The sequence below is a fragment of the Balearica regulorum genome, chromosome 15, assembly GCF_011004875.1.
Source record: "Balearica regulorum gibbericeps isolate bBalReg1 chromosome 15, bBalReg1.pri, whole genome shotgun sequence".
NCBI classification, from domain to species: domain Eukaryota; kingdom Metazoa; phylum Chordata; class Aves; order Gruiformes; family Gruidae; genus Balearica; species Balearica regulorum.
The window spans coordinates 5,788,736-5,815,401 of NC_046198.1; the positions used below are offsets into that span (position 1 = coordinate 5,788,736).

The 26,666-nt window shown below is 36.2% G+C and overlaps 1 protein-coding gene across 1 annotated transcript in view; it reads right to left on the reverse strand.

The window, feature by feature from the left end:
• Window positions 1–749: 749 nt before the first annotated feature.
• USP7 (ubiquitin specific peptidase 7) overlaps window positions 750–26,666 on the reverse strand; it is a 72,852-nt gene continuing 46,935 nt past the window's right edge. Inside the window, exons 8-31 of the mRNA XM_075767965.1 lie at window positions 24,383–24,437; window positions 23,772–23,852; window positions 23,587–23,677; window positions 22,672–22,754; window positions 21,580–21,689; window positions 20,614–20,770; window positions 19,375–19,519; window positions 18,658–18,788; window positions 17,442–17,576; window positions 17,148–17,249; window positions 16,356–16,461; window positions 15,887–15,979; window positions 14,944–15,011; window positions 13,678–13,778; window positions 12,140–12,293; window positions 10,833–10,900; window positions 9,586–9,694; window positions 9,414–9,491; window positions 8,956–9,056; window positions 8,261–8,360; window positions 7,303–7,422; window positions 5,905–5,976; window positions 5,018–5,108; window positions 750–2,116 (exon numbers count right to left, since the gene is read on the reverse strand). Of these exons, the coding sequence (XP_075624080.1) occupies window positions 2,010–2,116; window positions 5,018–5,108; window positions 5,905–5,976; window positions 7,303–7,422; window positions 8,261–8,360; window positions 8,956–9,056; window positions 9,414–9,491; window positions 9,586–9,694; window positions 10,833–10,900; window positions 12,140–12,293; window positions 13,678–13,778; window positions 14,944–15,011; window positions 15,887–15,979; window positions 16,356–16,461; window positions 17,148–17,249; window positions 17,442–17,576; window positions 18,658–18,788; window positions 19,375–19,519; window positions 20,614–20,770; window positions 21,580–21,689; window positions 22,672–22,754; window positions 23,587–23,677; window positions 23,772–23,852; window positions 24,383–24,437 (2,458 nt within the window). The 3' untranslated portion in view covers window positions 750–2,009. The remainder of the gene's footprint in view (window positions 2,117–5,017; window positions 5,109–5,904; window positions 5,977–7,302; window positions 7,423–8,260; window positions 8,361–8,955; window positions 9,057–9,413; window positions 9,492–9,585; window positions 9,695–10,832; window positions 10,901–12,139; window positions 12,294–13,677; window positions 13,779–14,943; window positions 15,012–15,886; window positions 15,980–16,355; window positions 16,462–17,147; window positions 17,250–17,441; window positions 17,577–18,657; window positions 18,789–19,374; window positions 19,520–20,613; window positions 20,771–21,579; window positions 21,690–22,671; window positions 22,755–23,586; window positions 23,678–23,771; window positions 23,853–24,382; window positions 24,438–26,666) is intronic.

Sequence of the window (26,666 nt, forward strand, 5' to 3'; positions counted from 1 at the left end):
ACTGCAAGATATAAATTAAGAAATCCAAACATACCTAAAGCTTGAGCGATTAATTCATTTTAAAGCTGAAAGAATGAAATAGATCTTAAAATTTAATTTAAAAATACTTGCTGGTGTTTTCAGTAATCACCAGAATGCATCTCAGAAAAAAGTATAAAAGGCCATCACATGTACACAACCCCTACTAAATGTTTATTGAAGGTCTGAGAAAGGGAAGCTTCTAAGCACTTTCTGTTTTGGTTATGAATACAGGGAACACATTATGGTGGGGATCTATTACTCTATTAAGAGAGCTTACCTTTCGAGACTCCAGATTTCACTTTACACCATTTATAACATTAGACTCGAGAATCTGGACCACAAAATTTTGTACAGGCAGGCAGAGTCAAGTATACCACAAAGACTCTACTACACGCTTTACAAACAAACTAGTAAAATAATTTTTTGCATTTGTCTTATTTATACACAGCTCCTTCCCGGAAAACCTTTTATTTGTTAAGCTCAAATGTGACTAGTTAGGAGGTAAAAAAAAACCAAAAACCAAAAAACCCCAAACCTCCAAAACAATTAAACAGAAAACCCCACAAATTTTCCTTAAAACAACCAATACGAGGGTTATACAACTGTGAACACTTAAGAAAAAAACCACACCTTTAGCAAAACCTCACAAATGAAAACATTTCCCAAAACTCTTATTTCCAAGGAGAGGAGAAATCTTCTTCAACGTCCATGTCATCACTCACCGAAGAAAAATTTTATAGAAAATTTTATTCAACATACAACATTTTCCAGCAAAAAAAGGCAATATACAGGAAGAGTTGTTGTACACTGCGGCTACAGAAACAAAATAAAATACTGGAAAAGAATGTAAAATTAAGTGTGAATTGCTGATTCTATCTTTACTGCACTCAAAACTAGACACGCGGCTGGCATTAGCTCCAAAATAAAAGGAAGCAGTCTGGGGACTGAAATAAAACTACACACAATGAATATCAACATCAGTGAAATTCACTTGCAGACTCACCCAACAAAATTAACCTCCAAGTGTTAAATTGTACATGTTCATTCATTAAATATACAATTTCATTTTTCTTTTTTTCTTCTTTTTTCTTTTTTTTTCCTCCTTTTTTATACAAAGTCAACAGCTTACTAAACACTAGTGAGCATGCCCTCTGTGCTAAAAGGCTATTTCTTGTGTTTTCCCCATCTCTTCCCATGTTAACTAAATTAATGATATTTATAATCCTTTCACTTGCTTTTGCCAACTTTTGAGTGTCATTCTATTTGCCAGAAGATGGCATAATAAATCGCAACAATGGTTGAAAATTTAATAAAAAGACCCAAATATCTCTTTTTAGGACTCAGGGCATCCATTTGGCAAAACAGGATGCAAAGTAGTGACTAAATTAAATGAAAACTAGTTTATTAAAAAAGATTCTATGTAGCTGGAGGAGACAAAAATCCCGAATAAGTGCCAACAATGTACACAATGAAGTAGAGATTGCTATTTATTGATGATGTGAGGTTTTTTGCATTTACAAATGCACAAAAATGTCATTTAAAGTATAACTGAAGGAAATAAATCTGATGTGAGTCTAAACATAAGACTTACTAGCTGCAGTGATGGTGAACACCACACCGGGAAGGGCAGCCAGCCAGCTTATGCCATCTATAAACGTACTACAGACAAATATTTTGCCAATGTCAACTGTTCTACTAAACTCTTCCCTCATTATGCTGACAATTGCCTTGCATTACGTTTACCATAAAATAACTCTCATTGGCATCCAAGCTTTATAAAAACACCTTCATTTTGCTCAAAAAGGGCAGTCAATAGATACAGAGAAGCCAAACTGAACAGCCTCAACAAAATAAAATTAACATCAGCAGCAAATCCTCTTGCTGAAGACTTCAGATATAGTGCACGTGTACCAAAGTTCTACAGTTGTTAAAAAGGTGCACACACACACTTATTTTTGTCCCTTGCCTTGACAATCTGGTTAAGTAAGTCAGTTATGGATTTTAATAGCTTTTTCAAGGTAAGTGTAGCGACTTCTCTTTGGGGCTTTATTGAAATGGTCAAGCCCTAGCCATGGCCTTGGATGAGACATGTTGCCTAGAAAAGAAAAGAGAGAAAAAAAAATAATGAAGTTTTAAGACTACATCGGAAAGTTTCCTTTACACAAACTACTCCTGCGTGCCCTATTCACAGTTTGCTAGGAATCACTGGGTACGGTAGAGGACTACAGAACAGTCCTGCAGTCCACAGCCAACAGGGTAGCTTTCCTGACTGCTGCTTTCCTTCCAATACTACATTTTACAGCTGCTCCTGGATCAGGTACCTGCTTTTTCTCCTCTTCACTCATTTATATAGTTTACAGCAGTGAAGCATGTGCTAAAGCAAGAAAACTAATTATAATTTACGGCCACAGGCACATCAAAGTACCAGGTTTCACCAAAGCACTGAGGCTGTTTGAAACAGGAAGGCATCCATCATCTAAATATTACAACCTATAGTGTATTTGCAATATTATAAGTTATGCCTGCTGTATTAAGTTATTTTTATCACCTGGTTTAACATTTGAGGACATTTGTTAAATTCATGTAAAATGCAAATAATCAGCTAATTAAGAAATCATGTAACTGACCTCTTTATTTCTGAGGAAAAAATTTAGTTGTATTTAGATTGTAATTAAAACACAGATTTTTCCACTTGTTCAACCCAATGTGGTTTTAGCCACCACTAGTTTTCATAAAAAGCCACAGTCCACATACATCTTGCAAATGGGAGAAATTCTCTTTTAAGATGTCCTCCATGCAGAGCATCAAATGTTCTTTGAAGTAAAATGATAAAGGCAGAAACTGAATAGCCCCCCAGCAAGAAAAGCACACTCCTACATTCAAAGCCATCAACTGCAACCACTAAAATGTAAAACACTTGACCTTTTTGTTTGCCTGCATCTGCATTTTTGGATATATTTTCTTCAATCAAAATTATTTGTCTTTTTGTTTGACATAATGGTCAGTGTCAAATATAAAAAAGAACTGCCAATCTTGCTGAGATTACTTTAATGTCTTTTAAAGAAAGAAATGAAGTCCTACGCCATTAGTGCCAGCACAATCACTGCCAGAGTTCATCTTTGTAAAAGCAGAGGTTCACTATTGACATCAGCTACATCAACCAAATTAGAAAATGCCAAAGCTTTGGTTCAATCAGTCCAGCATGTGTTAAAATCTGGAAATACTCTTACATAAGAAGGCATTAGAGCATCATGTTATCGCCCCATAGGAGAATTTCAGGGGGGAATGAATTCTATCAAAGCGTATTATACCAAAGGGGCAACTTCCCGTGAACTTTCAAATTAAAACCCTTTAATCTCACATTCCCTACAACTCCTACAAACAGTTCAAGTTCTCCCTTTTCCAATTTCTGCCATGTTCTGTACTTTTGACCCAGTTACCTGGTTAGTCTTTCACATTGTTTTGGCAATACTGGCTCTGCTTTGCTCAGAAAGTCCAACAGTTCGTTTCAGACTATTGCCTTCCCCTTCCCGCCCCCAGAAAGATGACTCAGAATAAAATCAGGACTCTGCCTGTTCTGAACACACAAGAGAGAGTTCATCTGTCCATGGAGAAACGTCCACCTCCGAATTTGTCATCCAGAGACCCCTCACAACTAAGTGCAGAAGAAGTCCCTCCAGTGACATGCTTCTCTGCTCACGGATGACTTGTGCAGATGCAGGCATTCAAAGTTTTGGTAAGTCCCCTCATATTCACAGCCATAAACCTGCCTGTGTAACATACTAAAATGAGAGGATTTTTTGCTAGGTTCCTGCAAAGTACTCAGTAATACTATAGGTCTAACTCTCTGTGGGTTTTGAAATACTTGTCAGTTACAGGTTGTTTTGTTGGTTGGTTCTTCGTTTTGTGGGGTTTGTTTTTTTCTTTTCAACTGTTATATAAATCCAGAGCACTGCTTGAAAAAAATCAGAGAAAGTTTGGCCCTAGCACAACCTGTCAACAAAAAACAGAGCTCATAATTGTCAGAAAAATAGAATTGCAGACAGCAAGTTGCCCTCAATCTCATTTCTACCAGACAAAGCAGCTCACAAAAAGGAACGCTCAGCTAAGCTAGGGGAAAAAAACGCCAATGAAGTCAAGGCTTTCAAAAGAGCCCTGACTGCAGATTCAAAGGTGCCATTCCCAACTGAAACCCTCAAAAGATGACTGCTGGGGCACTCCTGAAGGATTAGCCTGGTTTCTTCTATGTGTAAATTCCTCAGAGAATAGAGCGTTAAGTATCAGTCAAGTGAACAAGACAGTTGACCATCCACAGACAAATTCAGAACAGAGCTGCATTTGTAGCTTGGTGAATCATCTCTTAGGAAAAGAAAATCTAAACAGCATCCTATTCACATATGTAATATGTGAATATGTATACATATTCACATATGTAATATTGTTAATATTGAATCTGAATAATATTACTGAATATTATTCAGATTCACTGCATATATCTAGAACAAACAATGAGTATCTTCAATGAATATGAAAATTCAAATACCTCTTTGCAGCACACTTAGAAGAATAATCTCATGAGAATGCACCTTAATATATTTTATGAGTAACATGAGCATATACCCCAATAACAACGTGAGAATAAAACATACAAGGGAGCAGATGGACAATACAGATAAGGTGCAACTGACCTTGTAACTCTTCTGTAAAGTCTGTCATACTGATATTTGACCCATTTGGTCCCTCAAATACAAACTTTTAACTCACAAGGAAATAGATTATTTATTTATATGTCTCTAAAATACATATTCTCAGACTAACATATATACACTTAACAGTGTTAAGTGTGTACACAAGCATATATAAATACTTGCTTAGTTACTACACATAACATATTTCATGTATCATTCGGCATCCTGAGTTAAGGATAATCACATACAACAACTGGCAAAGCAACTTCGGCAGGCCAAGAGAATAGTCAGGTTGTCTAAGAACTCACCAGGTTGGGGCTCAAAATCTTTCAAGTTCACTTCATACTCATCTTCATTGAGATATTGGTGTCGGCCCATCATTACAATTGCAAATTTAAACTATGAAAAGGAAAAAAAAACAACAACGAACAACTGGTGAGATACTGCATTAAAATAAAGCCTTCAAGTTTAATTTCATAGTCTAACTCGCAGCTGGTTTTAAGTAGTATTCTTCAGGGGTTGGTAAAGGCCAATCCTGTTCAGCAAGTCCAGCAATAATAGTCCAGTAAGACAGTTAGGGGGCTGGAGCCCAAGAAGCTAAGAGAAATGGATTTGTTTAGCCCAGAGAAGAAAAGGCTAACAGGGGCATCTAGTCCTCCACAGACTGAAGGGTGTTACACAGAAGCAGATTCTTCTCAAAGAGCTGCACAGCAAAAGGACAAGAGGCAATCATCACAAATTACAAAATGAAAAATCCTGATTATAACGAAGAAAAAAGAAAAGTCTTCACAATGACAGCGGTAGTGCTCTAAAATAGTGTCCAGAACATAGCAGAATTCCCATCCTTGGGAGTTTTCAAATTGCAGCTGGGTCAAACCCTGAGCAATCTGACTTAACTTCAAGCTAGTTCTGCTGTGAGCAGGAACCTGAAGTGGGTGGCCTCTAGAGGTCCTGCTCATCTAAACTTTTCTAGGTTACTTTAATGCTTTGCCGAGAATCTCTTTCGATGCAGGGTAGAAATACTACTCCTACACATTCTACCTAATTATTCTCAGAGAAAGTGTTATTTAAGTCAAGCAACTGTCCTATTGATCAAAATCTACACTTATCCCACATCTGTGGTGTTCCAGCTTCTTAAAATAAACTCATTTAGGGTCCACAATTAGCAATAAAAACTCTCCCAACTTGCCATTACCTTTTCAAATTCTTTTTCCTGTATGTCCAGCATTGTCTGAATCCGCTTCATAACCTCTCTGAAGTGTTCACCCTAATAATTACAACAGGATTTTTAATGTAAAAACCCAATATATAGGAAAAAAGGGATGCTGTTAATATTTCCTGCTTCAAGCTTCATTGAAATACATTGCCTTAATCTCTCAGTTATTTACAAAATTACACAAGTGTCAACATCATCCACTACAATACAGATTAACAACATACAACTCTCTATAAATTCAGTAACTTTCAGTCTTATTGATTCATCATTATGCAAACTGTCCCATAAATTGACCAAGCACTGCTAGTGGTATGTGCAAGTCAGGTTAAAGTTAAGACACAAAGTCAGAAAATTAGCAGCAAAACAGGAATTTAGGAAAAGAATTTTACAAATCCTTTCTAAGCATGTTACTTTTTAAAAGCTCTACGCCTGTGATGCTCCCCCTCAATTACTAACTTTTTGTAGTATGTTTCTGCATGCTGTGTATGTAAACGGCCCAAAAAAGTGATGGATACCATCAACTTAAAGATCAATAAGATAAATCAACCCTCACAGACAGGGAAATACAGTGCAAATGGTTTCCATCAGAATTCAACACACAGGTTTTACTCTACATTGATCAAAAATATGGAAATATGATAAAATTATATAGGACATATTTATCATTTGAAAACTTTTAGAAAAGTATGTAATTTTCATACAAACTAACATACATGAACCAGAAAAAATTCAGAAGCAAATTGCTAACTGCCCCCAGAAACACACTTTGCTATTAAAAGAAGTAGTGCGACATTTAGCTGGAGCAGCACCACATAAAAAATTAAGAATTTAAACATTCAAAATTAGCTTTCACTCTTGTATTAACTTCCAGTCCTAGAAGATAAAGCACATCAAGTTACACGTTATGAAATGCAAAGTCATCCTAGAAAATGTTGAAGAAAGCAATCTCATTTTTCAGAATTGCATGTCTCAATAAGAAGCCAAGCAACCACGACCTAGCCACTTTTGCCACACAGTTTGCATCGCGATTACTAAAGTGGTATTAGAAATAGGATTCGAGGGTTGTTGGGGAGATCTGTGGGGGGCTGGGGGAAGGGCAGTATTGCTTTGGTAGCATTTCAGGTTCTTGGCTGATGCCGAATGCCTACTTTCTAGATACTGTGCAGGCTCGCTGAAACACTAAATGATCCGTATATGTGAAAGAGAACTGAGATGGTAAATGATTTAGCCATAAAAAGGCATGTATGGGGCAGAACCTTTTACACAGGAGTAATATTTTCCTAGACACTTTTTATACTAGTCGATTTCTTTAACAGTACTTTAAGAAAAACATCATCAATATAATCCCAATGGGAGAAAAAGGGAGGCATACTGTACCTGGTGTATCCTCAGCAAGAATGGAATTCCAAATGTCCCAAAAACCTCTTTGTGGAAATGTGCCACTGTGATTAGCATCTCATTTTCTTTATCTATATCTACCTGGTCCAGAGGAATTTCCTAGATCCAGACATAAAATTATGACTGCAATCAGCTAAAACTTCCCCAAAAAGTAACTTACTAAGTAACTAAAAGCATAATTGATGTACTGATACTGACGTAAAACAAGTCTATTTATAAACGATTAGAAGAACCATGCTGTTTGATAGAGTCTTTTTGCAAGAGTCACTCACCTCTGGCATGACAGCATTTCAACTTCCCCTACTCACTAAATACTCTTGTGGTTTCCCCAAATGGCTTTTTTGACATGACACCTTCTATCAGCTGTAGTAGTAGCTGATAGCAGTATCACAGACCTCTTGTCATCTCCTCATTGCAGTTTACATTGGAAACTTTTTTAAAAAAAATATATCTGATCTTTGAGGCAAGTTAACAGATTTGAATGATGAAACATTTTGATACTTACCATGTAATTTTTCTAAGTGTGGCTCAAGAAGCTCAAACTTAACAGAAAAGGCAATAAAGTCTTCTAGAATATTTAAGTTTAGAGCATGAAAGTGGGTTCAAAGCATAAACATATATATCATAAGTCCTCAAATAAACCTTGGAATTATTGCTAAGGCAGTAAGTGTCCTATGGACAATCCTTTGCCAAGTCTTCATGTATTGCTACAATAAGCATACATAAAGAATTGGTGAATGAAATTATTATAGAGAAGCAGATGGAACAAGGGAAAAACTTTAGAATTATCTTTAAAAATACACATATATTATCATGTAATCTAGCTTGTTGCAAGTATCACAGTATTTGAAAATCAGAATCCAGAAAATTACCACTTAAGAGAGAGTTTGACTCTCAAAGTCAAGTTTTAAAGTTTCTATAAGAAAGTAATATTTACCTCTATTCGAAACGTTCGACTTGTTGCAGGTGACAAACACTCTAACAGCTCATCTTCCTGATGGACACCAATTATTTTGTAACTTACAATTTCTAGCAGCCTTAAAAATAAACAAACAGGAAAAGCATTTTAAAAAAATTAAATAAAACAATGAAATAAATTAGTGCAATATTTCTCTCGCAAACCTTGAGAAGGATTTAGCGTAGTCAGGATGTAAACAGATGCTACTACTATATTTGTAAAACTTTAAATTCAGTCTTTAGTAAAAATTAAGCTGTAAAGTTACACGAGGTTAAATTACTCCTGGCTCATAGCAAAAAAAGCCAGTACATGCAATTACAAGACAAAGAGTTTTATTTTAAATTATTTTAAAACTCTTTAAATGACCTCACTTAACTCCTGAAAAGTGAACAGCATGAAATGCTTGAATTGGAAACAATTATTAAATTGTGAGTTAACAAATACAACTGATGAAACTTATGCATCTCAAGGTTCTAACCCGTAAATAATATAAAATTTATTTTCATAGTTAATAAGAACTTTCTTAACAATGTGAATCTGGAAGCCTTTTATTTTTAACATAGTAGCAGACACTTGATTTGATAATAATGGTTTCCACAGCATTTTAAAGTCTACAGATACTTTTCTGCATAAAATCCACATCCATAAAAGAAATCAAAATCTTCCAGTTTTACCTTAATTTCCCTGAACCTTTTTCAGAGAGTTCTACAACTTTTTTACATTCTTCTAACAGGTCCCGCACACAGCCATGCTTATCTGGATATACTGTTATTTCCTACAGAATATGAAACAGAAAAATCGTTAGAAAATCTAAAAATGTAAATCATATTAAAGCACAGAATAAACTGGATTCTTCTCTTAATCAAAAATTCATCTTTAAAAGATAACGTAAGTATTCACTTTAGCGAATGTTATATTCAAAATTTTTCTTAAGAACTGATACATTTTTTAAAATTTATTTTTCATGGGGGTTTTTTTGTTCTTTGGTTGGGTTTGGTTTTTTACATAAGGTAGATCTTTGTTCTAATTTTGTGTTATTCAGGGACAGAGTGTGTGAAATGCACCATAATCACAGCCATACCAGCTTTGACATAGAAATGAGAGCAAGTGTGTAACAGCCAGCCTCACTCACCTCTTCCCTAAACTGGCTATTTAGCCATATGCATTTAAAACTTCTTCTGTTTTCAAAATCAGTTATTTTCATTTTGAGCTTAAGGAAGAAAAGAAAAACACTTTAGGCATACTTTGTATAGGGCAGAATTATTTTTTTTTAATTCACACCAATAAAAACAAAAGACTCTTACCTGTTGATAGTAAAGTTTTTTAGGTTGCCTAGGCTTGAAGAACTGCAGAAGATCTCTTAAAGTACCTTCATAATTATGTCTAAGAGGATTACCAGGGCCATCCCTATAACTACAGAAGGAAAAAGAAAAACACAAATCTCTCTTTACAATCCATCACCACTCAGTAAATCAAGTACCAAGTAAATTTTTGTTCCTGGCTTCCAGTTTCACATAATTGCTAACAGCACCTAAGCAGCATTGTAGTCAGTGCTTTAGTGAGTTTTTTTTAAAAAAACAGGTGAGAGTATGGGAACAGAAATACCCTTCACTGTGCGTGTTAACTCCCTTGGATGTTTACAAGCTCACCTTTAATACTGCAGGGTGGCAGACCTACATTCCTCTGAAACTACTGGTATAGCAGCACATGCTTTAGATTGTGAAAGGTTAATTTGTGGAGCCATATGACACAGCAAATTCCAGAGTGACCACAGCACTGTAAACTATAAAGAGCTATTCAAATTACAACAGTCTCACTGATGATGAAGTGAGATACCTATGGGTTGATGAAAAGCAATCTACATTTACATGAATACAAAAAAATTATGCGATTCGTGCGTGCGTTATTCCCGCAGCATATACATACAACTAGCAATATGCTGTTTTCTGCTATAGTTTTATACAGATTCAAATCCAATTTTACACAATTGTGCCTGAGAACACCACTTGAACCAGAAATGCCCCTTTTAGCAGCTGTGAACTTGTTTAGATCATCATCATCTTCATAAAACCTCATTTGCAGACTTTGAGGGAGGAGAGGGAAAAATCAGTGAATTAACTCCTGCATTTAAACCTGTAAAATTAGCAAAAATCCTGCTTTTATATGCACTTCTTTCTGCTCTCCTCCCTTCTAGAAATCTGCGTTCACTGAAACAGCACTTGTTTTAGCTTAATAATTTGTCCCATACAGTAAGGCTTTGAAGTAATTAATGATTTCAGAAATGTAAACAGTGATCCTTTAACATGCATCTTTTTCAGGACATTTACTAGAACTTTTCTAAAACGTGCAATTCTTTGAGGCTCCAGAGCCACCCATTGCAATACTTAAAACTGCCTATGCAACTTGCTGTGCATGGCAGAACACTTAACATTTTACTGGTAAAGAGTTAGTTTACAACCTAGAAAAAGGTACAAAAGTAACTGCTACCTATCTATATTTAGGGTAAATGTTTTAAATAATAGACATAGAATGCTAAGAAAATTCATCTTACCCTTGGGACTTGAAAAACTGTAATAGCATTGGATCCGTATTAAGTCTTTGCGCAACTGTCTTTGCAACCTGCAAATGAATTTTTTGTAAATTCCGAATTATTTCAGACAGTTTTGACATTGCTCTACAATAACAGTCATTCATTACAGGTCAAGAACATTATGCTAATGAAATTCTGAGAGGGACTCACTATGTCTACTTCCCCAAGGCAAAATAAACTAGTATCTTTAGCTTCTCAACAGTTGACACAGAGTAAGATACACTAGGAAAAAAAATGAGGAAACTGTTTTATTACAATAAATCACTGTCACCAAAAGGTCACAAAATCCACAACAATAGCTCTACTCCTCTTTTGGTTTGTTTGCCTGTTTTTATTGCTGGGGTTTTTTTTATAGTATTATTGGGGATATAAGTAAGATGTGCTCTCTGAAAATTCCCACTGTTCTTTAGTTCACTCCAAGGAAGTTAGCTTGCTGGGTAACATCACCACATTACTCCCATCAGTATATTTCATGGCACTGCCTGACAAAGAGCAGAGGGATCCTCCGTCTATTTTTCCCTTACCAAAACAAGCTAAACTTAACTTAAACTTCAAGTAAAAATGAAATGAGAGAAGGTGAGTTGCTGAAAAGCAGACGATGAGAACCGGGCAGCAAAAGTCATCCCTGACTTCCGCTGTATAAGCAGGTGCTCAAAGTTCCTGCCTTTGGTGACAGAAAATAAACTTGTCTGGTTTTAAGTGGTATTTCTGACACTGACAAAAGCAACTGCAGGAGAACTGTAGGGAGCCAAATCTACTCAGGCTCTTAATAAATCACACCAACTTTAAGGTTTTTTTTAAAAGTTTCATTGTCCAGTTTTCCTCTTCTAAACACCCCCTGGTCACCCTTTATGAACAGAACAGATTTGACCTGTTAGTGACACTGAGCATTAAACAGCATTGTGTGAAGAAAGCAATACATTTGGTCTACAAAATTAATATTGTTGGTGATATTACAAGCAGAATTTAGGTATCACTAGATTCCCACGGTATTTTTCTTTTAACAGCTAAATAAGTTGAGCAAGTTTTACATGTCACTTCGAAAGCAAATGCATAATTTCATTAGAATATCATTTCCCTGACAGAGCAAAATGGCATATCAAGAAAGAATCCTATTGTCAAATAACTCATTACTAATAAAAATGGGTTTTTTAAAGAATATTTTCTTCTCACAAGCATTAGTGGATTCCTTAAATTTTTCATTACTACAATGCAAAAGTTACTTTCAGAACAAGGAAACAAAGCAGAGAAACAAATAGGACACGTGCCTGAAAGTAATTCATCCTATTGGATAAAGTAACAACAAAGCCTGGGTCATTTGGGATGGTTTTATCACAGAAAATTACATCCACACGATGATAGAGGTCTCGGAAGTATTCTTTAGCTGTTGGTAGTTCACTGTTATCATTTTCTGGGTCATCCCTACAAGAGTAAACAAATGATAATACTGTTACATATCACATTGTTACACACAAGCAGTTAGGGCTTTTAAAAACATGTTCTACCGTAAGTCAGCAACAGTTGTGAGATACAGAAATAAAGTTTAGAAACCTTTTTAGAGAGCCACCACTTGTACACAATAGAACTAATACAGTCAGTAGTGACCCACACCTGAGTATTTCTGCGTGTTGCAATGGCAAACACACTCGCACGCTGTGCTCGCTCATTTGGCAATCTGGCAATGCTCTGATTCCAGTCGTTTCGCAGCGGCATTCTAGCAGTAGTCGTCCCTCCCTCCCACCCTAGCACATTACTACATGTCTGTATTAATGCTGCTGCAGCTTTCCATACACTCCTGTATTAACTGCTTTGCACAGAGGCCAGAGGTACAACAGCACTCCTTGAACCACAGAAACAAAACAGTGGGCACAGACGCTGGTTTGGGTCACTACTGACGGGTATCCCTATCTTCTCAGCAGAGAAATAGCACCAGGGTACAAGCTGTGCACTTACCCAGGAGTCAGCAGCCAGCCAAAGGTGCATAACACAACTGGGTCAACAGGGAATGCGAGTTCCAAGGCATGACATGAGAAATACATTCATCTCACATAATCTGGGGTAAGATTGCTGAAGATAGACTAGCTGGCTTCCACCCACTGTCAGCCCATGGAGAGAAACAGAGCAACACAGTTGGGTGTGACCATCAGGAGTGAGAGCATAGAAATGGTGATTTATAGCCCTGACAAGCTTAAGAAAAGATCCCTTTAACGGATACAAGATGCAGGAGCTCTCCTTTTGCCTTGGAGAAAACTCCAGTTGAAGCACCAGTACACCTATAAGTTGCATATGCTCAGGCAAATCGGGAGCATCTCATCACCATAGACCAACATGGAACTTACTGTGAGCATAAGAAAAGGAAAAAAAGGGAAAGCAGTTTAGTTCTGGGCTGAAAGGAGCTCCAAGCCACAAGCCTTGTTCAGTGGTAATGGTACAGAGCCTGAGATCTGAATGCTGGTAGGCTCTTCAGTGTCTGAGCTACAGTGGCTCCAAGTAAAAAGCTGCAGAACTCAGATGCACTGCTGAACCACACTCTTTTGGAATATTAAGACCTATTTTAGCTTATTTGTTTCCTAAACTAGGAAGAAACCTTCTTTTCCTTAAATAATGTGGCATGTGATAATTAAAATGCTACCAATATTTTTTCATTTCCCCTTTGAATAAACAAATGAGAACTGCTGAGAACATGTCAAATGTTAGAAAATTATACTTTACTCTTGTTTAAAGTGCTAAGTTAGAGGAAGTTCTGCTTTCAAAATGAACCAGGTGATTTAATTGCAATGATAAACTGGCCCCTTAAAATACATACTTCTGAAACACTATGATGTCACCATCCATGAGTTCATCAAGAGCTTTATCAAGAGATACATCATAGTCTTGAATCCTTTCTGTTAAATTGGGTTTAACTTCCTGCAATAAAGAACAAAAACTGTTGATCACAGAATAAACAAAAGACAAAAATAAAGATCACATGGTGAAGAAATAATAAGCTAAGGTAACCTGTATCTTCCTTCAACTGAAACAAATGGAGTTATATATATATAGGCAAATTGAATGTTATCTTAGCTAAGGTCCAGATACATCTAATTGCTATTGATCAAAGGTAAAAATGAGCAGCCAGCTTTGAGTCTCACTCAAGTTATCTTAATTTTCAAAAGTATTTTATCATTCAGCATTATCTCCTTAGCCCTGTAAATTTTCCAAAATTCAGAGATTAATTTTTTACTGATGCAGCTTCCAGGAAGCTTGGAGAACACTGATTATCCTCACTTATTTTAATGGTGCAGAACTTTTGTACAGCAATTCATTTGTCTTTAAAAAAAATATGAAAAAAGACATATTAAAAATGCATATATTATAAATATCTACATGCATGTTACATATTTATACTTGTAGGTTGACCTCTTGGGATAAAAGCACCTGTCTAAAACTGGAACCAAACTGCAACCCTAACCTGCACAGTTCTGCTTTTTGGGATGGAAATGTGCGTGCTCCCCTGGAACCACCAGAGAGAGCAGCACGACCGCTAACAAAAATTGCAATAAAAACCCCAATTCCTTGTTCTTACTATAGCAAGGACTTTGCCTTGGCAAGATCTGCACTCAATAAATACAGCAGTTATAAAGATTTACTATTTCTGTATTTGGGCAGAAACACGTTCGTTGACTTCTAACATAGGGAAGGAGAAGATGCAACATTTTCTCAACTCCGCTGTCTAAAGGGGGCACTGAAAATACAACAGCCAATAAAGTTAAGAGCACTAGCTCCTCTAACACTGTGACTCAGAGGATACGCACAGATTCAGCACAGCAAAGCTGCTCATGTAGGACTTCATGTAGAGATTTTTTTATTTTAAAGTCTCACACTTCTAGTGGTTTAATTTTAAATCTGTTTTGAAGTTAACTATTTGCTGATACTCTCTTGCAGCACTGTAGACCTCAAAGCTACAGGTTACAGAGTACTTATGATTTATAAATTGCCATTGTTATGAGCAATCTGTTTTTTAACGAATAAAGCTCTTTTTTCTAGTTATAGCATGTAAAAGACAAAAATGTAACAGTTGATCAATGCAAACCTCATAGAGGATAAGGTTAGTTTCTTGTGGAAATCCTGCTCTCTCACACATAACTGGAAGCAAGTCACCTATTGGAAAGAAAAGTAATGTGAAATGTACTGCACTTTCACTGCTAGCAAGACCTCCTGCAAAAAGGAGAGAGCCTATTTTTCTACCCTGGATAAATGGTTTTAAAATGCCTGACAGCCTTCCAGGTAAAAGCTTCCCTTACTGACATTCAACCCAGAGACAGACCTTAAGGTTTCCTTCACATCTGAACAACAACAACATGTGCAAGGCCATCCAAGATCAAAGAGATGAAATAACACTCTTCCTTCCCCAAAGAAAAAAATTAATCTCTTAAAAAAGAAAAGACAGCCAAAATACAAAATTAGAAAGCACATACAAGTTAACAAAACGAGATGTTCAAAATGACAAATCGAATTATTTTTACTCAGTGGACACTTGCTGAATTCTTGAAATGGACCCACATGCAAACGAAGTCTCATGCCCAATTCAGTCCGAGCAGCTGCTCTCAGGCTACCACAATGTAAAGTTGTAGGAGAGTTATTTTAAAAGCTACTGCAAAAGTACATTCCACAAAAATTCCTTGAAATAGAAGGAAAAAACCAAACTGGAGAGCAATATCAAATCACAAAGTTTTACAGCAAGTCTGAAAAAGCTCTTCATATTCAGTAACACCTAGTGAATACAGCAAACCTCTAACAAAAAAATTAACTGACAGTCAACAGTGTATTAAGGAAATGCTCTCAGACTTGCAGAAAGTTTCAGTGAGACAACATGGGGAAGAAAACTATCAGGTATTGGAAGAAATCAGAATTTTGTTCTGTGGCCTACCTCTGATTTCAGCGATAAAACTAATATTAAAGGAAAAGAGAGATACACAATCTATAGTCTTTAAAACATTTCAATTATAACAATGAAATTGAATTTTAGAACTCACGTATTTTACAGGATATAGGCGTGTAGATATGTCCACAATAATTCAAACTCCGAGTCTTCGGATCATACATCTTCAGAAACAACATTACATCATCTAAAAATTAAGAAACAAAATTTAATTTTAAGTAAGGCAATCTCTCTCCCTCCCAAATAAGCCTAGATATTTTTCTTTAAACAGTAAGAAAGATGTGTCTTTGATTTATTAATTTGATTAATGCCTGTAAAATATTATTAAATGTTGAATTTTTAGAAATCAACTTTATATATAAAAAATTATTCAGTAATTCTAAAAACATGTGAAACACGTCTTACACTTGAAGAGAAATGAGAGAAAAACTGCTGCCAGCACTGTAGTTTTGATAGGTACACCAATGTCATCATTGAAAAAAAGGAATACACAATGTTTTCTGAGATATACCCAAAATGAAAGTATTCTGGGTATTTACGCAAGTTTTAACATATACGCTTACGATCTTTATCAAACTTGGGTAATGTTGCTCCAGTAGCAGCCATCTCTGGATCTACTGTTTCCAAAAATATTGTCCATGGATTTTCATTGTCACTGAGCTCAATCATCTATGTAGAAAGATGTAGAAGAAGAAAAAAACTCTCTGGAGAATATAATATAAGCTGATATCTGCATTTTCATCAAACACAAGACCTTTATGACATTCTATGAGTAGGAGAATTAGGTTTTTTTCAGTTGAATTAATGACAGGAAGTTTAGGAAGTTTATTAAGAGAAACAATGACAGATATAAAAACAAAAAAGTTTTAATGAAGCACAAATGATAGGTTTTATTTAAAATGGACCTACTTCTTTTTCACTTAAAAAATATACCTACAGCTATCTTTATTATGGCAAGAAAACCACTTCACTTTGGAAGTAACAGGATAGTGAAACCAATCACTGTTTTCTGTGGTATTTAGACACAATGTTTTACATTTCATTAAATCAAGTAATTTTGTCCAAATAATGGAGGACTCAGACATTTCTGTTTGAAATCTAACATAAAAACAATGATCATGCTTTTTTTCATGGAAGAAAAATCATGTACCACACTTCTCCCTCCTATCCAAATCAATCCACTAAATCTCAAGTCTTCTCAAGTATCAAACTTCACCAGATACAGGTCAAACTAAAACCTCGAAAAATCCAAATTAAAACCTTGAAAAATCCAATGTCCCAAACTTAGATTCTTAAGAGAACCAAAAACCACAGGTGATGTACAGAAATAATGTCCTCTATCAACAAATATTTACCGTTTTATTGCCATCTGCTTCATTATCTAACATTGCAGGTCTTTTTGTTCCATTACTTCTGGCTTGCATTGGCCATAATCTGATTTGATCCTGGGGAAATCCCTAAAATAAATAAAAATTGTGACAGGAAACAAACAGAAAAAAGGGTAAGATACTTTTACTAAACTCAATCAGATCTTCTATTTTAAAAGGTCTAAATTATAACTACTGCCAATACCTGGAGAAGATAAAGACTATGAAGCAACCATAATGTAATAAAATAAATACATAGATATTCAGCTACAGAAAACTCACCATTGTTTGAGAGAGATTTTGAACAAATTCCGTAAGCGTGGAGTTTTTTAATACTTTGAAAACAGTGTATTTCACTTTTTCTTCATCATACATATCATTGCCTTGGTGACCACAGAACTGATCCTCTGCCACTATCTGAAAAATTACATTTAAAGGTTACTATTCATATTAACCCAGCTGCACAATATAATACTTTCTCACGATGCTTTACTGTGCAATGTTGCTGGCTCTCTGGATAGTGGCAGACCACTAACACCATTTGTGTTCTCATGAAGAAAATCTGCAGGTATACAGATTACAGTGAATTTAAAAAAATGTGACTGATAGTCAAATCAGTCAGTGTAAGTAATTAAAACACACTAATTCTTACAAATCCAGAACAATTAAAAACCAGTTGTGCTTAGATCCCAATCTTGGAAACATGTGCTCTAACAATCTCGGCACTTAAAAAAAAGGCTATATAATTATTTTACGGGTGTAATGCAAGGGGGCTGGTCTAAAATGTTTCCTCTATCTCCCACAGCTCCCATGCATTCTTTGTTAACAGAAAGACAAATGGTGCCACTCTGTTCACTGAAAACAGCTCTAGTGTAAACGCAGTGTAAAACAAGCTGAACTTCACCGATATCTCTACTTATGAATACCAGAAAGAAGATGCAAGGAAACATGGAGGCAAATGGAAAATGGGTTCTGTTTTCTTCTGCCAGATGGGCTCTGGAAAGAGCCATAAACAGGGTTCCTTAAGGCAATTCAAAACAATCTAGTCCATCTGGCTTTTCCAAAAAGATAATTGCAAATATAAGCACTCTCTCCTTCTGCTTCTACTTGATGAGCTCAGTTTGGCAGCAGTCCAGGCTTGCAGCCTATGGCTAGATACATTCTAATTTTAGAAAATAATTCCTGAAGGAGATAAAAGTGCGGTGGCAGGGCAGCGATTTAAAATAACCTGGTCCTTTTCCTTTCACCTGAACTTACTATTTTTGCTTGCAAGCACGTAACTTCTAGAGAAAACAGAAATGTCTATAAGATACAGTACTGTGTGTTTCATTAGGATTTGTTGCATTTATAAATATACTTAAAAGCACTAAAATTGTAATTTCACTTCAAATGCTAATTCCAAACACGAATTCAGAAAAACGAAAGTCATGGTTTGTCTTGGGTGGTTCAACACTCTAATGGTAAGGTAGTTGCAACTTGATCTGTTTCAAAAGCTGACCTGCACTTGCATATAGAGGTGAGCTTCCTGCCTCTCCTTCCTCTTCTGAGCTTCTATCCTTTTCTCTTCTTGTAGCCTTTCTACGAGTTGTTGAGGAATATCATGGTCTGTGACAGGCTGCAAAACTTCACCTACAAAGTAGATTTTGTGATGTCATTTCAAGACTTACATCAAACAGGGTTTTCTTCATATACACTTGACTTTCCTCTGATTTGAAGTCAAAACCAGCCTTTTTCATCTTTTAATTAAAAACATGGTTTGATATCATCATGTTTTGGCAAAAGAAGCGTTTTCTATCCCAAGCCAAAATGCACTACTTCCATGAAATATGTATCAGAATTCTGAATTAAATATTCATTTTCAAGATTAAAAAATATTTACCACCTATTTTTTTTAGTATACACATAGCTACATAATTATAATCAATCGGATCTAGTTTCCATCACTGAAGTTAGTTCACTAATTTTTCCATCCTATAAAACAATCCAGGCTAAAGCACTCTGCAGGTACAGCGTTGCCTTACTGTGCTAAGACAAGGTGACACTACATTAGCACATCCTTTCCCAAAGTGAGAGAAAGGCTGGTTGAAACTATAAATTCCACCTATAACTAACAAAGCCCTTTTGTACAGGAAGACTGTCAACAATTCAGAAGTAAAATATAGCCGTAAATCCCTGTACGTAAATCTAACTTGGAACACACGGAGAGTATACATACTTAATTTTGATTCCCTGATGTAAACCAACATGTATGCATTCGTACAGTGCCGTACAGATAAGTCATCGTCATGACCTCCATAGTTGTGTTCAATCGCTTCTTCCTTTGTACATCTTGATACAACATCATCATCAAATTTACACCACTAGAGAGAAAAATTTATATAAGTACAATTTTACACACAAAACCATGTTTTTGAATGATAAATTAATCCTATTCCTGGCAAGTCTTTCAGCTCTTTGAAGTAACTAAAATTGCTCTTCAAGCAGCATGAGCTTTAAAAAAAATCTAGTTCTGTATAATTTGTGCTACCTGCTACTTGTGCTCAGCATAAGGAAGGCCATAAATACCAAACCTTTACTGAAATATTTGAACATTTTACACTGAATATCAAAAGCCCAATAATTATTCAAAGAACTTTTTCTTCAGACTTATTCAAATACCTAACCTTTCTATAGGAATTGCAGAAAATTAACCTTGTTTGTTGTAAAATAAAATAAAAAGCAGTGATGCACAAGATAACTAATATTTATTTGTACATTTAATTTACAGCAAATTTTAAATTAAAACTGTAAAGCCAATTAAGAAAGACAAACATCAACAAATTCACAGCAAAATCTGACTTCTACTTTTCCTGTGAAGAGTCATGTACACACACCACCAGTCAACTCGGGGAAGAGGCACCTGACCTATAAACGTCCAATCCAATCAAGTCACCTAAACCTGTAACAGTGGAACATGCAAAGATACTGAACTTCTGAGTCACAGAAACATTTGAAACATTTGTATTTGCTTCAGCATAAAGTCATCCTAAAAAAATTGTGGATAAAATGTGACTGCAGTAGAGCTTCAACACATATACACACACAACTGAAGGGATTCCCCTAGCTAAAAGCCTTTTGCCAAAAGCCAATAGCAAAGATGAAGCTACTCCTCTTAAGAGGGAAGTGATTCTTTAATGCCTCCAAACACAGGCTCCCTCCTAAAGAGGAAAAACTAGACATGAGAGCTGATGCTCTTTTATTTTGCAAATACAACGTAAGTTTCCCAAATACACTGGAATAGGCATCAAAAAGTTATCAAGCTAGTAACTACATGGAGAAGTCAAACCCCTTTGTGATGGAATGTTCCAGCACGTTCTTCTGTCAGAAACAACAATTCCAAAGATTTGCTCATTATGAAAACTGCGAGTATGTATTTGCAAAACACAAATATGTTTAGGTGCTTTTCAATACTCACTTTGCCATCCCCCTTTGGATTTAAGTAAACAACATAATGTCCACCATGGTTATCTCCACTGTGTACTAGAACTGCATGAAGAATGTAATTTGCAGGATCTTTAGGATCTGTTTTTTGCAAAAATTCATCTAGCGGCAATTGTTCAGGAAACTCAAACCTAGTTTTGAAAAGAATTGGGACAGTTGTATTTGTAGTTAAGACAGACACATGCTATTATGCAGCACATCAGTACTTATTCCTAAAGCAAATTACAAAAATTGAACAAGTTGTTATTGTTACAATGCCAGGATACACTGCATACAGTGGCAGATTTTATACTGTTTTAATATGGAATAAAAAAAATGTTCATAAGCACCTGAGAAAAAACATGCCCTCAGTAACAAGGGTAAGAGTACTTTACTGAAATAGTGCTGCTTTGGATTCAATGTGTCAAGGCAAGAGCTTAAAACCTGTTATCTTCTAGTACACAAATACAGCTTTTCTAGCACAGGTACCACTGGACTGGAACATTATTTTGAAATGTCTTTCAGCTGCTGCAGTCTCACCTTCTTGGTGCAATACAGATTTAGCTTACAACCAACAATATACCTCCTTGAGAAATTATCACCCTCTACTTACAAGTGAGTGGCATGGAAATAGATGGAGGGAAAGCACAGAACTACTTCTTTATCCTTCTCACTCTTGTGGCAGCCTACGGAAATGTACCAACTTCCCACACGTGCCACAAAGAATGTTCCACAAAGTGTTAAAAGACACATTCACTTGTTTCATATCCCAAACAGCAGCTACAAATGACTATTTGGCATTCAGACCTTAATATGCAATCAGTGCACCTTTTGGGGACCTCTAACATATGCCAGTGCACACACCTTCCTCTTGGAGTTGATTAAAGAAGAGGATTTTGACAAATTATTTTTCATAAAATACAACAACAGGTCCAAATTCTACAACGGAAAAAACCCTTACCTATCATTTATCTTGATGTTTTGGTCAGTCTGAGGATCATACATAAATCTCATGAGCTGTAGGTGTAATACTGGTGGCAATGTTAGGAACTTCACACCTTTTTCTGCCTCCTAGACATTTTAAAGGAAACAGAGGGTTGAAATTGCAAGATTTTAGCAAATGAAAATATTCATTTGCTGTAGAAACTCTTCCTATAGACCTTTACTATATAAGCTTGACACACAATGTCCAGAACAAATAATGTTCAGCACTGGGGTGGAAGTTAACCACCTGAATGCTGCACCAACCTTCCCATGAGCTACTCCCATAACAAAAGAACTCAGTTCATTTAAATTTAGGCCATTCATACAAGCACATGTGAACATCTCACTGCATTAAGAGCAAGTTACCCATATAAATAAAACTAGAAGAGAACACAGAGAAGAAAACTCATTTTTGATAAATTAAGAGAATTACATGCTCATTTTATTCTGCCAACAAATATTTGGCGACCATACTGTACCTTCCTAAGAACAGCTAAAGATTATATAGAATATTACTCACAAAAACCGGTACATGGAACCTGCAAAAATAAGCTTTAGTAAAACAAGGGGTTTTAAAAAGGACTTGAGCTTCCTACAGTGGGTGCAGCAAAGTGCAGCTGAAAAGCTCAAACGTGCACACACATGAATGTTTAAAGTTCCACGGGTTCATCTGGCATTCTTGATGATACAAAAATGACCTGTCTAAAGTTACTTATAGAGCTATGCTGCATTTTCACTAGACACATAGAAGAACAGAGTACTCTTAGAGGAAGAGCTGCTCAGTCTTGGGATCAGTAGAGAAGTTAACTATTCTAGTCACTAAAACACTTACAGGTATAAAAGCAAAACTCAGTGCTGATTAGACTGTTTTAAAATCCAAGCTCCATTTTAAGAAACCTAACAGCAGTTAAAAGGAGCTATGTAAAAGCTTGCCTAAGGAGAAAAATCACCAAAATCAGTTGATACAACCTAGAATGGGTTTTGCATTTTTGGTTACCATAGCTTCGTTAAGTTATTTCATCATGGACAGAGAAATAAAATTTAAAACCAAATTAAAAAAGAAAAATACCTGTAAGCCATGTTCTCCTGCATCATACTTGTTATCACCATCCAACTGTTCCACTGCAACGTAGTCAATGAAGGACTCAAAAACTAAATAAAAAATAAAATAAAATTGGGGAATTGTAGGGAAAGAGGAAGAAAAATGTAAGTTTACTCTAGCTTGAGTGCTTAACAATGTATTAATCAAATAATGTGTTAAGACATATGGGTTTGTGTTTGAATATTTCTGTATTTAAAAAAAAAAGTTCTATATTGCTTAAGAATGTCAAGATATGCACCAAAATTGTAGGGGCATACATAAGAATATCATTAGATTTTTAAATCACAGAGTTACTACTGTCTGCCAAATCTCCTGTTTTCACTTTGTAACTGTTAAGTATCAAGCTAGATGATTCTGTTCGCTGGACTCTTACATGTCCTTTTTTGTGTCTTGTTTGCCAGGTACTTGGTGAAGGAGTGATAAAGGACCACCATTATGCTGCTCGAATTAGCTCATTCTTTTTATTTGCTTATTACTATGGTCACGTCTAAATAAGAATCTATTTCCTCCAAGTTCCTCGTCATATATAAATTATAACCTACTGTGACAACACTACTGTTATCACTATGGCACAGTATGCACTTTTATCAGACTAGGAAAACTCCTAAAATTCATAGAGTTTTATGAAAATACTTCAGTGAGAGAATTAGGGAGGAAGGGGCAGGGAAGGGAAATGGGAGAAGGGGAAAAAAGGTTATGTAAGCAAAAACATTTTCTACAGAAAATGTTTTTGATGATGTGTCAGAGACTCTTTCCTCTGAAATTAAAGCAAGGATATTTCAAAGTGCTGAGCACCAACAAATCCATTTGAAATCAACAGGCACTAAAGATGTCCAACATGTTGAAGTACTTGATTGGTGCAGATCACACTGTATCACTTACTATTTTTCTTTCCCTTTATACTTAGCTGGATGTCATAATAATCTTCTATTCGTTCAGATCGATAGTCTACGTGTTTGCATTGGATATAAGACTGTAAACAAAACAAAAAAAACCCACATAAGTTCAATGTATAAAAGTAATGGAGTTAATTTAAAATTATTTTTTTAAAAAAATTAACTACATACCACCATCTTCCCTCTGAACAATTTGGGAATAGTGCCTTCTACACATGTGCCTTTCATTTTATTTTCCACATTATCAAGCAGCTGAAAGAAAAAATTGTTTTTACATAGGATAAACTTGCAGTTTTTTAATTTATTCATCACACACAGAGGACTACTTCACTGATTAAACTTTGAGTCACTTGCATAAAAATGAAATGTTAGTCTATTTGTACTGACATCTCCTTACTAGCCCTTTAAATCTTCCTCTTCCCCCTAAAACCTGCACTGAGGACTCCTCCAGCTACATTCCTTTGAGCCTGGAAAACCTCATAAACGTAACAACGTATTTGCATCTTCAAAACTGCATTTCTCTCCATGGCTATATAAAGACCACTAGCATACATTCCATTTTTCAACCTTCCCTATTGTTTAGAAATTCCACAAAAGGCCGCAATCAATCCCATTCTTAAAAAAGAGAACTAAACAAAGGCAAAAACTCTATGTCTCAGAGACCTAATTTAAATTAATCAGTGCCAATATTACTTGGATTGTAACTAAATTATATTATATATACGCAATATCAAGAGACAACATTATGCATCACAGATCAGTAAGAAACAGTAAAAACGTACCACTCGACATAATTCCTGGACATCATGTTGCATGAAGCTGTCTAAAGTTTCCCACCTTTATAAGGCAAATTAATACAAAATTACTATATTATGAAGAAAACTTAAAGCTCAGAAGACAATTTTGTGATTTCTTTGCAGATCAAGAATTTAATACATAGCAAGATGTAAAGACTCTGAGATTTAGTACTGGCTGATGCGCAGGTGTTTTTTTTAGTCCTGTAGCATTTACTTGGCAGGAAGAAGGGGCAGTGAACTTGTGGGACATTTTGGCAGCTGTTCTGTGCCCACCTGCCTTCTCTCTCTCTGTGGATCTGGGGATGGGGACTGGGAAGGCAGCTGGAGCCAGCCGCAAAGGCCAGGGCCAGGCTGTTGCTAGCAGGAGAATTCTTCCAGTCTACAACGCAGTCTCAGTCCACCTCAGAAAAAAACCTCTTAAGAAAAGGCCTGGGAGCAATTCAATGCTGTCAGAATAGTTTCTGCAGTATGCTTCTATCTGCCTCTCTTCTGAGGGCCCTTCAGGTGCAGTCAAGTGGCATTCAGGGATTATTTCAGCACGTGAAAGGAAGTAAATGGACTTATAGGAAATACTGGCTCCTTTGTGCTCATCTAAACAGTTAACCCGGGATGCACAGTAACTCCAAGGATGCAAGGAGGCATCCAGCTTCCTGAACTGTCCATGTGCAAACACACTCATACGAAAAGACGGCTGACAGCAACAGTCTCTAAATGCCTCATAGCCAATGCGGCACACTGCAATATTCAGCACTACTGCCTTAAACGAAAAAGAAGCTTAAAGTGGTTTTAGTTTCAGCATTAAATACTTTCTCCTATGAACTCTTTAACTTAAGAATGCTTTTCAAGTCTTCAACAACACTTTTTGCAACAGTCATCACTGCTAACCATATGAAATCAGCTACGTTTACTGTCGGCTCTAGCATCAGCATGAGGTTCAACCCTGGCCCTTGAAGCAACAAGCACAGGGCTGATCAGGAGCAAGACTAACTCTATCTTCCCCTCCCACTCTCTTCTCAGCGACTCACCACTGCATACTACTCCAAAAAGCATGCCAAAACAACTCTGTGGGGGCCCACACTTAAACAAGCTGAATGAAGTGACCTGTTAGATAATTAAGAATGGAAAATAACCTCCTGACTCCCTAGGCTTAAAACACTAGCCAGCGTAAAGGACAAAAATCAAAGAAAAAGGTTACGTACTAATACTAGGATAAAAAGGGCTCCTTCAGACAATGGCATCACTTTCTACTAAAAGAAGCCAAACTTGGTTAGAAACTCACAATATCCAGTAAAAAGTTATGCTCTACACAGCTCTACAGGTAGGTCTCACAAGGTCAGAAACCTCTCTCTGATTTAATGAGGAAGGAAAAGACTGAATCTTCAAACATATCCAAAAATTCCTTCCCAAGAATGAAGGCAGGCATGAACACATTTTTAAAACCTTGCTCTCAGATACAAAATTAAGCATCTGCAACACCCTCGGGAAAGGTCTCTTCATGCTACTAAAGATGACACAGTTGGGATCTTAACTCAAGATGACGTATTTACAATATCAGCAAGTCTTTCCAGTGTAACAGGACAGCAGGAGCGCTGATAAACTAAATATACCATGTGCTAGTAGGAAGAGGATATGACTAGATAAACGTACAACACTGAGGTTACCTACTTCATTTTAAACTTCCCCCAAAAGATGAAAAGGAAAGGTTACAAAGTCTCATCAGAACAGAGCGCTACTACAAGCGTTAGCAGAAGACGTGGTATGGACACTAGGACAGCTACGTGAAAAAGATGATACAAACTTCCTAACCTGTTTTTAAATGAAAAAATGCTTGTCAATATTACTACAAAAGACCAGTCTACAAATACGATGCAACAAAGTAATGCGAAATACAATCTTTTAGAACAGTTTTTGATAAAATCCTACTCCATGCTTACACCACTTGCAAAGAGAAGGCTTGTAAAGGTTATGCTAATCTTCACCTTCTGTCCTAACTTGTGCTCAAACATCAAGCTAGTAAAAGAAAATGCCAGAAAACAAAAAAACCCTAACACCTCTCAATGCAGCTATATTGTATAATTCTGTCTAGGTACTCCAGATGTAAAAATCACACCCTGTAACATCATCTCACAAGAAGTATCACCAGACTGGGAAAAATACCAGGCGGTGAACTGGCTACTGGGCAAAAATGAAAATAAAAAGCAAGCCTTATTATAGATGTTTTATGGAGGAAAAGAGCGTGCTAGAATGAGGAAAAAGCAAAGAATTATTT